The sequence below is a fragment of the Symsagittifera roscoffensis genome, chromosome 4 (assembly GCF_963678635.1).
Source record: "Symsagittifera roscoffensis chromosome 4, txSymRosc1.1, whole genome shotgun sequence".
In the NCBI taxonomy this organism is placed as follows: Eukaryota; Metazoa; Xenacoelomorpha; order Acoela; family Convolutidae; genus Symsagittifera; species Symsagittifera roscoffensis.
Window position 1 is genome coordinate 27,596,158 of NC_087065.1, and position 15,654 is coordinate 27,611,811.

General features: G+C 44.8%; 1 protein-coding gene across 1 annotated transcript; it reads left to right on the forward strand.

Moving 5' to 3' along the window:
- The first annotated feature begins 7,414 nt into the window (after window positions 1-7,414).
- Window positions 7,415-9,574, forward strand: LOC134844823 (uncharacterized). Its single transcript, XM_063861638.1, has 4 exons — window positions 7,415-7,770; window positions 7,921-8,157; window positions 8,269-8,506; window positions 9,038-9,574. Exons 1-4 carry the CDS (start codon window positions 7,415-7,417, stop codon window positions 9,572-9,574), a joined length of 1,368 nt encoding a protein of 455 aa, XP_063717708.1.
- The last annotated feature ends 6,080 nt before the right edge of the window (window positions 9,575-15,654 follow it).

Consider the following 15,654-nt stretch of genomic DNA (forward strand, 5'->3'; position numbering starts at 1 on the left):
AAAAGCTTTTACCGAACTCGCACCTTGCTTCCCTAGAGCTTGATCTTGCCTTTCAGAAGTTTCAGAAAACAATGTAGAGTTCGAGGGGCCGCCGTGGTGGCTCCACTTCATCCAGTACCATCGGAGATGCCTGTGTCAAATGTACAAAAAAATCAAATGACCAATCCGGAAATTGAATCAAGGGCGAAAACTGTGCTTGCTGGTTTTATGCTTCTTCCTCTACCATTCCTGATGACGTAATTGACATTATCTCTGCCATTAACAACTTATGTTATCTATTCGCAAAGTGTATCGAAACTCTCATCTTCTCACGACTTGGAAAGTTTGAAGTCTGAACTTATACAATGAGTGAAAGAAATGAATATAGCCAGTATAGATGTACCTGTTACTCAACCATCTGCTGAAGCAGCTGAAATTTGCGCCCAGAATGCAAACCGTTCTTTGAACCACGAGAGAACAACTAAAGAAATACGAATAAATGAAATGAACGAAAAAACACTCGGCTAACTCTGCTACCCGACTTATAAATAACTTGTCTGAAGTCAAAAAAGTAATGGAAAACTTTGGAGAACCAACAGACCAAATAGACAACATCAGTCGTCTTGTAAAGTACAGAGATACAAGCACGCATTCTCGTACAATTTTCTAGCGATTGGACTGTCCGCAAGGCCTTGGCTAAAGCTCCAATGCTCAAAGACTACACCATGCGATTGTTTATCTCGAAGTCCCTAACACCAACTGAACAAGCAATTGAAAACAAAATTTTAAACCAGAGGCGAGAGTTGATAGACCTGTGAGCTAATAGAAAAAACCTGTTAATCAAGAACGGCAAGTTGTTCAGTAGTGGTAATGAAATATCTCTGTTGTGACTAAATAAATTTAGAATCGTCACTGTTAATGCACAAAACATGATCTCCTTAACTCGAAGACTGCATGTTCTGGACCATCTCTGTCTGCCTACTCCTGAATTAATATGTGTTAGCTAGACGATATACGATACACTTGGCTAGACGAGACGATATACGATTCCACTTTATTCCCAGGTGGTAGATTTTTTGTGGTGATCTGTCGGTCAGACCGCTAACAGGGTCAACATGGGGGCCAACTTATTGCTACCAGTTATACCATGTTTAAAAGGGCTACTTTTACTGATGTCACGATTTTGAACTTTGATTTTGCTACGGGGTGTCTTGTCCAGCTTGATTTTTTCATTCTCCTTGTGGTGGCGATATATTTTTGTCCAATTTGTAGTCGGTTTTGAACTCACATAGACCTTCTAGTTAATTGTGTCCAGATGTATCTATCCTTTCTAAAATTTTTTATTGAAAGTCACATCACTGTGGAAAATTTTCGATTTTTGTTTTACTAGTGACTTCAATATGCCGCATGTAAACTGGAGTTCCAGAGTCTCTCCGAACGCAGATGAAACCGATCTTCTGTCAATGACAATTGAGAATTGTTTATTTCAACTTGTGAAGCCCTCTACACATAAACACGTTAACATTCTCAATATATGCTTTGTCACTAACGACTACTTTTACAGCGTTGAAGTTGACTACACTGCCCTAATGTCTACCCATTTTCCGGTACATACTACACTCGATGTCTCAATGGTCTACAATGATGAGGATTATGTGGCACAAACCAATATTTCTATTGCGAGCACTCCAATACACTAATATTTATTACCTTCGATACAGCATTTTTCCGCACTGGTCAATACATCAGATGCATTTTACTTCTATGAAAACTGGTATGCGGGTGTTAGTATGGCCATTTTTTCCATCTCGACAAGAAAACGTCTAAAAAGATCTTTATATCATTTTACTATTCAGAATCACTTAGATTGTCTGAACAAGCTGAATACCCTCAAGTGTCGAGCAAATTCGGATCCCTATTCAACCTATTATAGAAGCAATTTACAGAAACAAGCTGACGCTCAAAAATTGAGCTGGACAAATTTTTATCGATAACCGGAATGAAATTAACGACAACTACTGAGGCGTTAAAGGTCTTGAAATCTATAAGCGGCACGAAACCTTTTCCGTTCATAAATCATGGAATGCTTAAACAGCTACTTCTGATGCATCGAAAGCTGAACTAGTCAACCATTTTTTTGCTCTGTTTACCAGCAAAAAGAAAGTTTCGACGCCCCTATTTGTGTTCAAGAACAAAATGTTGTGCTTTTAGACGTGAGCTTTACTATTGAGACGTCGAATTACCTACCAGATACCAGTTCACAATCCTCTGATGATATCACAGGCAAAGTTCTTCATTATGCCTCCAAGTTTTTAGCACCTTTCGTTTATATGCTTTTTAAGACCGTAGTGACATCATGCGAGTGGCTTAAAGTATGGAAGTGTGCTTTGGTCACCACTTTTCATAAGTCATGATTTGTTGGGTCAGTTAGTAATATCAGTTCTATCAGTATATTACCACGTTTATCATTGGTTCTGGAGAGAATTCTGTTTTACCACATTTATTTCAAAACAGACGCAAGCTTGTAGACTGTCAACACAGTTTTTACCGCAGTAGATCTACGATAACCCATTTACTTGCGTTCTGTGACCAGCTTTACGGTATGAAGGACATGAATCAGGCTGCTGCCTGTGCTTACTTTGATTTTTCAAAGGCATTTGATAGAAAGCCTCATCATCTCCTTAAAAAAATTATCTGCATTCGCTTTTTGCTCATTTTTCATCAAATTACTCAATCTTACTTAGATGATAGAACCCAGTGTGTTAAAATCATTGATGAAGTCTCAAGTACCATGTTAGCCACCAGCGACCTACCACAGGGCAGTATTCTAGGACATTTATTGTTTGCCAGTTACATAAACCATTTAACTGATGATATATTTCCATTGATTGCTTTTTATTTGCAGACGATTATAAGCTTTTGTTTGTCTAATTGCAACTGTATTGTGACCTTCAAGCTAATGTAAACATTTTTAAAAAATGGTAGGTCAAAACCTCGTGAATTTCAGTAACGCAAAATGTCAGGTGAAAAAGTTTTCTAGCAACCAAACATCGCCACTGCACCTTACACTGAATTCTGAACCTATCACAGAAACAGAATATATAAGAGATTTGGGCGTGTTCACAAAAAAAAATCTTAAACTGGAACGTACATGTTGATAAAAAACTTGAGACAGCGTACAGGGATCAAACGGAACATTTCATTCACGCTTCCTTTAATTACAAAATTACCTCTTTATCAAGTCTGCGTGCTGTCCGTCGTCATATACGCGTCACAACTGCGGTCACGAGTTCCATCAGAAGAATCAAACAAATCCAGAAAAACGCTTATATGGATCATCGGCACGCATGGCACAACATACAAAGAAAACTTTATGAAACTGCGTATTATTCCAATTGTTTTTTTTTTTCATTTATTAGGAATTATGTTTTTCAACTGGTTGACGAATGGGAAGTATGATATGGACCCATTCAAAAGTGTCTGTCTGTCCCTGCCGACAAGATCTGGTTTGCGATCTGAGAACAAGTGTGCCATTCCGCCGGATCAGTGACGTATGCCCGAGTTAGAGGCGGCCTTACCGTCCTTTGTTGTATTCTGTATTAGGCGGAAGGTACCGAACTTCCGCCTGGTACTTTTTAGCTTTCTAACTTAGTTAAGACCAAAAATTCCGGGGGCCGGTTGGTTAGGTGGGAAGTCAACATGAGCCCGCTTATCCCAAGGTCTCGGGACCAAAAACACTTCGAGCCCCTTACTACGCAGTTCGAGCCCCTTAACTGAAGAAACCGCGCGGAGTAAGATTTAGTAGAAATTGGCGAAATTAAAACTTTTTCAAACAAAATTTTCGAAATTTCGTCAATATGTTTTGAGATCGAGTTTTTGAGTTTTTCGATTTAAAGCAATAAAAACTTTTGCGTTAGGAGACTGCTAGCGTAGCGTGCTAGGTTACTAGAACCATTTTTGAAAACCCCCCCGAGTAGATCCGAGGATAGAGCTAGTGACTTAAAGATCGGAAAAGGAAGGAATCGGAGGGTCCATATTTCATAGTTTATGACCAAATTTTTAGTTCCAAACCAATTTCGGTCCGGTTTTTTTGCATTATTCCAGTGCTGTACAGGGCTACTACGCTCGTTTCATTTTTTTTAAGCACTTTCAGCAAGAATTGCGGAAAAGGTCTCTGAGAATCTATATAGGTAGTGAAAAAATGCCAAATTGGCAAACGCGTTTTTGTTGATTTCTCAAAGACTAACGAACCGATTGAGATAATCCTGAAGTTTTTGACCACTTTTCTGAACCGCAACCCTTTTTAGGTTGATAATTTCAGGTGAGAAAACTTTTTACAATTTGTTAGTACGGAGGATCCAACTTTTAGGCAACCCTCCGAGCGGCAGAAACTTTTATAAAACCACGTTTTCATCCTACTGGGTAGGTTGACCGGGTCAACCCACCTTGTTTCAAGCAAGCTAGATTGCAATCGGAGGCTTTAGAGTGGTGAAAATACTTTTTTTTGTGATTTTTGGGGAACCCTCCGAAGCAACCCTGCGGAGTGAATTAAGAGATTTAACAAACCTCCTTTGTGGAATTTTTTTTTATCACGAAACATTCAAGGTAGAGACTCGCTAGGAGAACTCGCTAAGAGACTCGCTAAGATTGCCAGGCTGAGCACGGGAAGCCCGCGGAGGTTTAAATCACGCCGTAGCCAATCCTCGATTAGTAGCATCTCCGACGTTTTTGCTTGTGAAGCAGCAAGTGAAGGTTATAGTGATCTTTCAGTGAGCCGAATGAAACTATGAAGTGAGAAGAATCGAGATGGCAATGAAGGGCGCGACGCCGAGGCTGGAGCTGCTAACGTGAAACCAACTGATCCCTTCGAGGAAGGGGAGCAAACGCTAATCCGACCCGACCACCACCATCGCGAGGACCTGGAAGAACCTGGCGAGGATTTTGAGCGAGAAGAAACCGAGAAAACTCAACAAACCTCGGAGCGTTTCGAGGTCGGATCACGAGAGGAACTGTTGTTTAAGGGGACGTCCCAATTGGAGACCAAGAACAATAGTCGGATAAGGAACAATCCTCTCTAGTGAAGCAGGGCAAGAACGCGATGATGTCGAGCATAAGTCCAAGAGAAGAGCAAACAAGTTCAAAAGCGAAAAGAAGCTTCAAGACGATGTACGATGTACGCTTCAAGGCGAATGACGTCACTCCGTAATGATGGGTTGTCCTCTGGATATGACGGTCCGGGGCTGATGCACTCGGACATAGACTTCACACCTAGCCCGAGACATTACAAGAGCAAGAAAGCGTTGTCTGACTCGCCAACTAGACCAATGTCAGACGGGATATTGATGGGAGCATCCTCGACATACGACAGGCTGATGTTGTCGATGGACACACAAAAGGATGGTGCATCGTCGATCACCAGGCTGTAACCTCAATTGATGTCATCGTCCCTGGGTCTTACCCCAGTGCTGGGAACGGCTGGCGACTTGAGTGACATGTTTGCCGGTGCACTGTTTGCAGACCAAGAACATGAATCGAGGTGGAGAAAGGCTCAAAAAAGGCATGAAAGGCTGAGAGACGAGCTGACAGACGCGAAGTCACAAGAGAGAAGGGATCAGGCCAAGCTGATTCGGAACAGTGATCAGTGCCAGGCGGAAACCTTGGCGCTGGCAACCAAGGAGTCACAAGAAAGAGACGTTAAGATGACGAGAGAGATCGAGTGATTGTTGAACGATCACGACAACTCCTTTGCTCATACGATGACTAACCTGGAGAAAAGACTAGATGCAAAAGCTGACCTTATGATGCGGAAGCTTGATGAGATCTTGAGCGGCAGCAACCGAGAGAATCATCCCGCTCCAATGAGGGACTCGCGTCCGGCAACTGACGAATCAGGAACCGACAATTGTGCAGGGGCGCAGCCGAGATCGGAACGAATTTAGAGCCCGACCATAGGGAGAGACCCAGAGCAGCCACGTCGAGGCCGGGTTGGAAGGATCCTGCCCCGCCAGAAGCGAATGCCACACCGGGAGCACGTTTACCGACAAGGCCACAAGTCAGATCAGTGCCAGATCTGACCTACCGTCTCGAAGGACACGATGATGTTTGAGGCTTTGATTAGATCTCTTGAAACAATCATCACCAAACTCTCGAAGTCATTTGAAAAAGGATAGAGGTCACGGAGGACACTCAAAAAGCCGAACTCCTACAAGGATGAGTTAGATGGCTGCATTGACACCTGGAAAGAAGTGATAAAATTACACTTTGAAGAGGAGAATCTCTCCAAGAAACAGGAACGCAGCGCACTGACAAGCAACTTAGAGGGCACGGCCCTGAGCTGTGTAATGACGAAAAGGACTAATGAACTAGACAGTGCTCGCAAAAATATTGACATCTTGCTGAACCGTTTCGGCTCGGGGATGCAGGTACATCAAGCTATAGTGAAGTTTGAAAAGAGGCATCAAAGAGATGATGAATCTTTAGACAAGTTTTTGGATGACCTCAAGCTACTCAGATGGTGAAGTAACCCCGACGAGACGATCTCGGAACGCAACTTGGCAATTGCCTCAAAGTTTTAAAAATCATGATGGAGTAAAAAGTTATGAGCTGAAAACCATGTTGGCCACACATTTCACCTTGTCAGTGGACTCAGTACCAACACCCAATGATTTGAGCATGAAATTGCTTGAGTACCCATAGGCGCAAAATCGTTACAGCAATTACTGCAACTACATCGGAACGAATACCGGCGCGATTTCCAGTTGCTATAGACCTCGTGATGACATGGATAAGAGGAGGTCATGTGCAATTTGTGATTCGATTGGAAATCACGTTTCAGCCTGCTCTACTTATAAGCAAAACATGAAAGCGATAGGTTACTTTCTTGACGACGTTGATGCAACCGACGAGGACCACGAAGGAATCATAATGAAGAATGAACCGAGATGCTTCTTCTGCAATTTGAAGGGACATTTTAAGTCGGATTGCACTCAACTCTGGGATGCAGTGGCGGACGCGAAACATCCTCGCCATGAAGAGGCACTTTCAAGAGTCAAGGCTAGCCGAGCACGCCTAATGAACGAAGCGTAGTCGCGGAAGAAGGAGGTTACACAAGGCACATTCACGACCAAGAAGGTGAAAACCTAACCTGATGATGAGATTGCCCCTAACCTGGAGACAGAGTCAGTTAGTGCGCTCAAAAAAAATTACCGTCTAGCGGCACGGACCGCTCTACAGAACGTTCATTAAGAGTTTGCCACCAAAGAGGTTGAGCTGTGGGTAAGGTCCGAGTGGAAAATACAGAGCTGCGCGAGAAACTTGACATTTTAGGAAAAACAGCGAAAAGAGAGGATAACCGGGAACCCAAGAAGCAGGGCCTGAAGTTGAATGTCATCTCGGGGAAGAACTTCGGCATGACAAGAAACGGGGGACGAAAAGAATGTCGATCATATCTGTCGCGGGCCATCAGGTGGTGAAGAACTTGAACGAACCGTCTGAGATCATGGCAGTACACCTGGACATTTACGCGGTCTACCTGAGGCAGAAAGATCGCAAGTTGGATTCTAGAGCCGTAAGAGTGTTACTCACAACAGGTGGACCGAGACTAATGAAAGTAGATGGACACTACATCGAAGTTTGCGGCCCATATCCAATTCTGATGAATGTGGACGGCATAAACATTTACACGAAAGCTCACGTTACCGATATAAGTGACCAAGTAGCCGGTTCTACATCTGTCGAGAAGAGCTTAAAGTTCGACGATTTGGACACAACGCCATGCTTGAACAAGACGCAGTGAGTCGATATAGGCTGTGAAGAAGTAGATATGGCCGCGCATGTACTAGACGTGCAGTGCAGATAACTCTCCGTGAACGGAAATTTAGACACCGGAGCAGTGGTCAGTGTCATGCCTGTGAGCACTTGGACCGACATGGGTTTTGATAGGTCGGATCTGATTCCGACTAATATCAAATTGGCTAATCAGGGTGCAATATACGTGACCGGAAGGACCCCCATCATCTCGTTGCACCTAGGAAGGAGGCATCTCTGGATGGATTTCCTGGTCATCGACAATCTTAATGAGTCCGACCAGTTCATCCTAGGACGAGCATTTGTGCGCAACTTCGATGTCACGATTGACCTCAACGACGGGTTGATAAGAATCAAGGACCCAGATAGAAAGTATGAAAAGAAACCAATTAGTAAAATCCTGATTAACCAAGCAAAGGTGCCATTTTTCCTAGATCGGAAGGTTAGGTTAAAACCAAATCACGCTGTAATAGTGGCATTTAGGATGAGGTACCTGAATGATCTTTGTAACGACAGACAGGTGTGTCTGGCTCCCAAGCCAAACAGTAAAAGCTCAGCTATTTTAGGAAGAAGCTTCTCGTTCACTCAGAGTGGACTGTGTGTGAGTGTGTTGTTGAACACAGAGGCAACAACGGTGACGATACAACGAGGCAAGAAACTTGGTTATGCATTGCCCCTGAGCACAGAGTATCAGAATGTGGAGAACTTCAAGAAATATGAAGTAACTGAATGTCCTTTACACGCCAACCAAGAATGCATAATAAACAGGTTAAATGAATTGAAATTTTTTAAAAAGTTGTTTCCAATGAAATCAGAGACAGACGATGAGCTTTCTAATTGTTCGAATTTTCCCGAGAGACCAACAGAAAAAAAAACTAGCTTCAAACAGGCCGGTCCTACCTGAGATAGAGCACTTGAAAGGCAAAATATCAGATAAGGAGCTAGACTGGCTCAGAGCGGTGTTGAATCGGAACGCAGACGTTTTTTTTGAAGCATAAGGCTTATGTAGGCTGCTGCAATTTTGTAGAATATGAGATAGAAATAGATGAGGGTTCGGTAACTCATATGGAGGGAGCTAGGAGAATGACCCCACACACGTCGGAAGCATGCAGAAAAGAAACCGAAATGTTAATGGAATATGACATGTCGAAGTAACCGTTGAAGTCCCCGTGGGCTTGCGGTGTAGTCATAAAAAAGGGGGCAAATTAGGTTTTGTTATGATTTCCGCTACCTGAATGCGGTAACAATAAAGGACGCATACCCGATTCCCCGCATCGATGAGAGCCTCTCCAAGCTAGGAGATGCAAAATTCTTCGCGACGTTGAATTTAGGCTCTGTGGAAAAGTGGAAAAGAATGCCATTTGGACTATGCAATGCGACGGCTACGTTCCAACGATTATTGGCCCAGGCACTCACTATTGTAACTAAAAAGCATGGCAACCTCATAATGAGTTACGTTGATGACGTGGTTATCGCGATACAAACGCTGGATGACCAGATAGAGAGACTAAACGAGTTCTTTACTTGCATGAAACAGGTCGGCCTGAAGTGCAAACCTTCCAAGTGCGGAGTTCTGAGAGAATCAATCAAGTATCTGGATCGCCTAGTAGATAAAAACGGGATCAGACCCGATCCCGAAGCGGTTGAAGCGGTGTTGACATGGAAAGCACCGAAGACCGACACGCAATTGATGAGTTTCCTCGGATTCGCTAATTATTACCGAGATTTTATCAAGGGGTATGCTGAGGGGAGCATGCGGAAAAGAAATCCAAATGTTGATGGAATATGACATAATTGAACCGTTGAAGTCCCGTGGGCTTGCGGCATGGTCATGCCAAAAAAGAAAGAGGGCAACTTAGGTTTTGTTGTGATTTCCGCTACCTGAATGCGGTAAAGATAAGGACGCAAACCCGATTCCCCGCATCGATGAGAGTCTCTCCAAGTTAGGAGATGCAACGTTTTTCACGACGTTGGATTTAGGCTCTGCGTTCTGGCAAGTGCTCCTTCGAAAACAAGATCGAGGAAAAAAGGGCTCCGCGTGTGAGCTGGGCTGTTCCAGTGGTAAAGAATGCTCTTTGGACTATGCAATGCGACGGCTACGTTCCAACGATTAATTGCCCAGGCACTCAAGAATGTAACTAAAAAGTATGGCAACCTCATAATGTGTTACGTTGATGACGTGGTCATTGCGACACAAATGCTGGAGGACCATGTAGAGAGACTAAACGAGGTCTTTACTTGCATGAAACAGGCCGGCCTGAAGTGCAAACCTTCCAAATGCGAAATTCTGAGAGCCTCAATCAAGTATCTGGGTCGTCTTGTAGATAAGCACGGGGTCAGACCGGATCCCGAAGCGGTTGAAGCGGTGTTGACATGGAAAGCACCGAAGACCGACACGCAATTGATGAGCTTCCTCGGATTCGCTAATTACTACCGAGAGTTTATCAAAGGGTCTGATGACAAGATAAAAACCGTGCAGAAGTTGATGCGAAATAAGGGTAAGAAATTCAGCTAGACTGACGAGGCTCAGATCTCCTTTGAGAACATCAAGCGCGAATTTTGCCAAGCTCCGGTCCTCGGCATGCCGACAGAAAAGGGGATGTTTTTATTAGATACAAAAGCATCGGTAGTTGCGGTATCGGGCATACATCACCAGGAACAAGAGTGGAATGGGAGGACTGTTCTCATACCAATATCTTACGGAAGTAAAGTCCTGAGCGACACTGAAATGAAGTACGGTTCACACAGAGTTGTTCGCGGTGATCACTTCCTTTGAAAAACACAGAGCCTTCTTAGGGAGTGCTCCCTTCAAATTGCGTGAAAACAATCGTGTTCATGCCTGGCTGAAGACTTATTCGATGGACCAAAGCTACGTTGGTCGCGGGATCGTGCGTCCTGACGGCTATCACATTACCATAGAGGATTGAACCCATGACAAGCACCAGAACGCCGACAGCCTCAGCAAAAAGACTGAGTTATATACTCGAATAAGAACGGGATCGTGGCCTGCAAACGCGAGGAAGAGGACAAAGACCTCTACAAATATAATTCGATAGTGCTACCACAGTTATATCAAACTGAACTGCTCTTTCGTTCACATGATCAGATGGGCCATCAAGGCGTGGACAAAGTGTATAACTGAATACAGAAGCGGTTTGGGTGGCCTGGATTGAAGAAGACCAATGAGAAGTGGATCTCTGCATGCTTGTCATGTCAGCAGGCAAAGGAACCCAGGAAGCTGAGATTTCCTCTTCAGTCAATAGAGTCATCAGGATTCAAGAAGGTGGTGCAAATCGATCATAAGAAATTATGCATGACGGCCACGAGCTATAATCAAGTGCTGGTAATGATTGATCATTTCACAAAGTACACAGAATGACAGCATCAGCCGAGGAAACGTAGACCACCTGATAAATGAAGGGACAGCGAGACACGGCTGCCCAATCACAATCCAATCAGACAATGGTAAAGCTTTCGTGAGTGATCTCACAAAGGAGTTAATGAAGATGTCACAGGTGGCACCGGCCCACTCGACCACATATTACCCACAAAAGAATGGCCTGGTTGAAAGACAGAATCGCACGTTAGTGTCCATGTTGAGGGTTTATTGCTCAAGGTACATGGATGACTGGGATAAGCACTTGCCGCAAATAATGGGCGCGTATAACAGCACCGAACACTCTACCACGGGGAATCAGCCCGCATATGATGTTAATCGGTCACTAGAAAGCCATTCTATTAACGTTCTTGTACCCTGAGTACGAAGGAAAAAAAAGAGCACCACAAACATACGTGCGTGATGTGATCAGGAGGCAGCAGGAACTTAATGATCTATGCAGAAGGAAAACGCAACAGGCTCAAATAGACAAAAACGAAGAATTGATAAGAACTGCGGATGCAAAAGCCTACTCAGTTCCAGGAGGTAGTTCCACCAAAGGGAATCCAAAAGTTGCTAAAAAAAATGGCGCGGTCCAATTCAAGTAACTGAAGTGCACCAAGGAGGTCGTTTTTATCGGTTGAGTACCGGACGGGCAGCTCATTACGAGAACAGCAAGCCCCACAATGTCTCATCGGAGGAATGGTGCATCCCAGCCGACATGCAGGATGAGGTCTATTAGAAAGTGGATCCTGCCTGCGAGGTGAATGAGAGAGGCACGCGCGAGCCTCACGGGAATGAGGTGGTAGATGATTGTGATCTGCCAGTGGACCTGGAGTTAACTGAGCGAGTGGAGGTTAACGACGAGACCCTCCCATCCCATATGCCAAAGAAGACTGGGACTGCCCAGAGCAAACTAAAGTTAATAAAAGAGTGCAGCCTGGTTATCCCTTCACCATGGAAACACGTCAGGGCAAGAGAGGAAGAAACAAGAAGAAATACAACCCATATGGTGAGGATTTTGTTGTAGAACGAATAGTTTTGAGCGATGCAATGGACTCGATAGTGGGCCTGGAAGAAATATAGTGACACATGAGAATGAACTGGTCGATGGCACAGAACGAGACTGGATCGACGATCACTCTGAATCGAAGGTGGAGTTCGAACCTGAGATGGAACGAATGCACGAACAAGATTTGACGAGCAGATCCGAAGGAGACAATCTTGACGATTCAAGATGTCGATCAGATTAGCAACAAAAATATCAGTAACGACAACACTGAGTCCAACTGGGTCAATCCAGGTGGTCCTTTATGTATTCCACAATCTAATCTCGATCTGCTCGATCCTGGGTGATCGACGGGGACGTCAATGGATATTTTTGTCCTGGGAGTGAAGGTAGAAATCACCCACACCGAAAACTATAGGATCAAAAATTAAAAATTGGCAAGAAAGACAGAAGAACTGGAAACAGAGAGCGAAAACGCTAAAAAACCGCCTCTTGAACGAATTTTTGAATCATTCTGTGATCTACCGAGCCACTACTCAAACAACATTATCATCACAGATAGTGATTTCATACTCACGGAATGTACGTGCGCTATAGCGATAACCGGGGATGTAAGTTTTAAGACAGCGCTAGCGGCCGACTTTAAGAGACGGCACAAGAATATCGAGTTTATATGGAAACATAGGCCTGGCGTAGGAGGGATGATAGCGCTGCCCCCTGTTGCATCACAGATTCCAGTGAAATATTTGTGTTTCCCGGTAATTAAGTCACTGATAGACAACACGTAAATCCCGTAAGCTTGGTACTGGCCCTAACTCGACTCAGGGATTCCTGGTTGAGAAATGAGTGACCTCTCTCTCTCTTTACCAGTCTATGATCACAATAGGGGGAAATTTGCATCCAAGAGAACTATATGCCCTAGTACATGTAATATTTTCGGAAACGGACATAGAGGTATACTTGCATAGGAAATATCGTCTGAGCATATGGTAGAGCCACATTCAGTGCTAATAGTTTGTGTTTGGTTTACTTTTTAGGCTTTAGGATTAGGTTTTAGGATGTTCACTAGGTATCAGGTTTTTATGTGATAGTGTTGATTTGTGATATTCGCATTTTATGTTTTTGTTAGGTTATGTTTTATGTGAAGTTTAGGTCATGGAAACCTGGAATACTCCAGGCACGAATGGTGACAGCGCTCAATTATGTTATTTTGACAGGATCGCAGGTGGACTATCCACCCTGTTGCTAGCTTTTAAACTAAAAACATAAATAGATTTTCAATGGACTGCTTTTAAAAGATGTGAATAAAGTTTTATCTTGGAGATGAAACAGCTCGTAATGATCAATCTAAGTTGTGACTTGTCTCTTTAGATCGTGACCAATCACACGCTTGTTTATCGAATTTGAATTGAAATCGAAGAAAGAAGACACGAGATCTACGCAAAGAAATATGAGTGATACTAACGATTTGATGGATGTCATCTCAGCAAGCCTAGGAAAGACTCTAGACGAGATATACTAACGCCTGGTTGATTGTAATTTCGGACAGGAAGAACCGGAGTTGGCGATGTTCACCGTCGCTCTCCTGAATGCTAGGAAAATAGAAGGACGTGGGGACCGCCCCACAGAAGTAGTCCTAATGCTGGCTTTCCGTGAGTCCGGTACCGCCGAGCAGAGCAGGAATCAACTCATGCCATGGAGACGCGGAGAGATGTCTGGGCATGACCTGACTCGTGAGCGGGTCTGGGTGAACATAGAGACTATAGGCTGGGAGAAATGCCAATGCCGATACGCCCCAGTTCCTCAGCGCAGCCTCTCTTTGGATCGAAAAGATCACGCGATGGGCCGGCCCCGTCGCATTCTGTGGACTCACCAACCGCAGCTCCACCATCAAAGAAGGTGAGAATGAACGAGATTGAAATACAGACGGCGGAGACCAGTGAAACTCTTGAGAAGAGAGACAAAGACTGGAGAGAATTGTGCGCCAAGTTTGACGAGTATAAGGAGAAAACCAAGGATCGCGACGAATGGATAAAAAAGTACGACGAGTTACAGATCGCTTTCAAGGAGGAGGAGATCAAACACCTGAAAGCGTTCTATAATGCGAGAACGAGTAAGTTGTCTCCGGATGTCCTGGCGATGATGAACCCTGACACGACGGCCAAGGCTAAGGTAGACCGAGTGAATTGACCGTCCAGCAACGAATGAGCCAGTCTTCAAACGCGAAAATTACGATACCTGATCCCCCCGATACCTACCTGGCAGCTCAATTTCAGGAGAAATTTGAGCAGGAGGCCAGAGCCACGATGCAGGAGAAACACCGAGCAAGAGACAGGAGCTAGGGTAGGATCGTTCGTTCTCAGCGTGTAGGCCAGTCACTTGTCAGGCAGGGAGAAACAGCAGGTCTCACAGAACCGGCCGGTCCGGTACTGAGTGGAGCTAAAGTAAGGACTTGAATGATCGATATTCGACAGGATCTCAACACCCGAAGGAACTTCGTCCAGGTAGCCTCAGAGCACCCGAGGGCGTGCCTTGAACCCGGCAACAATCCAACAGCCGGTGCCAACTGGCAGCCAACACCTGATCATATCATAGGTGATAACGTGGTGAGGGATCTTAAAGATATCCTCGTGGTGGGACAGACTGCTGTAACCTCCTATGGCGGGGCCTTAGTGCTCAAGTTATTAAGATGATGGTGCTGCAGAATGACGATAGGGTGAATACGCTAACCCTGATGATAGGGAAAAACGAGGTGAAGTGGGAATCGCTGCTGATCTGTCTCCTCAACGACCTAAAGGAGAAAAATAGACCAAAGATTGTAGTCCTGTGTACGATTCCTCGTAATCCGGACTCTGGGTCACCAGTAGCCGGCTATATGAATGGGAAGGTGACTAAATGGAATGTGATGGCCAGGAACCTGACTGCGGAGAATCCCAGTGATCTCCGATTGATGGATGTTGAAAGCGCACTGAGAATGGTGGACCACGGTGCCTTGACGAAGAACGGCATACAATTAAAAACCCAGCCGGGAATACAATTGATGAACGACGCATTTCAAACAAGGATAGAAGAAATGGAAACCGAGCTGCAGACTATGGTCAACCCGGTGGCAAGGGGTAGCCCTGCCGGCAGGGTGAAATACCATGTACCTCGGCCGCTAGCGAATCGTCTGGGACCTCTAGCCACAGAGGCGAACGTGGTGCAGCCCACTAACAGCTCTGAAGTGAGAGAGAGGTTGGGGACCGCTCCTGCTCCCCGAAGTCGATCCTTGGAAAATCGACACGGGGCGAGAGAATGCGGCAGAATGTGGCTCACCAGGCAACTACGAGCCTTGCAGCCCGACCTACAAGGACGCCACCGGCTCAAATGATCTCACACGTGAATCCAGCAGCGGTGATCGATACGAGCCGGATCAGTGAGTTGCTGAGGAAAAGGCCAGGTCCTAGTCCCTGGGGACGATATAAAGCAGACATGGCGATTAAGT

Coding starts and splice junctions, on each gene's coding strand:
- LOC134844823 (XM_063861638.1), top strand. CDS start 7,415: ATGTCGATCATATCTGTCGCGGGCCATCAGGTGGTGAAGAACTTGAAC. Junction 7,771..7,920: donor CCATGCTTGAACAAGACGCA/GTGAGTCGATAT, acceptor GGGTTTTGATAG/GTCGGATCTGATTCCGACTA. Junction 8,507..9,037: donor AGAACTTCAAGAAATATGAA/GTAACTGAATGT, acceptor GTAACAATAAAG/GACGCATACCCGATTCCCCG.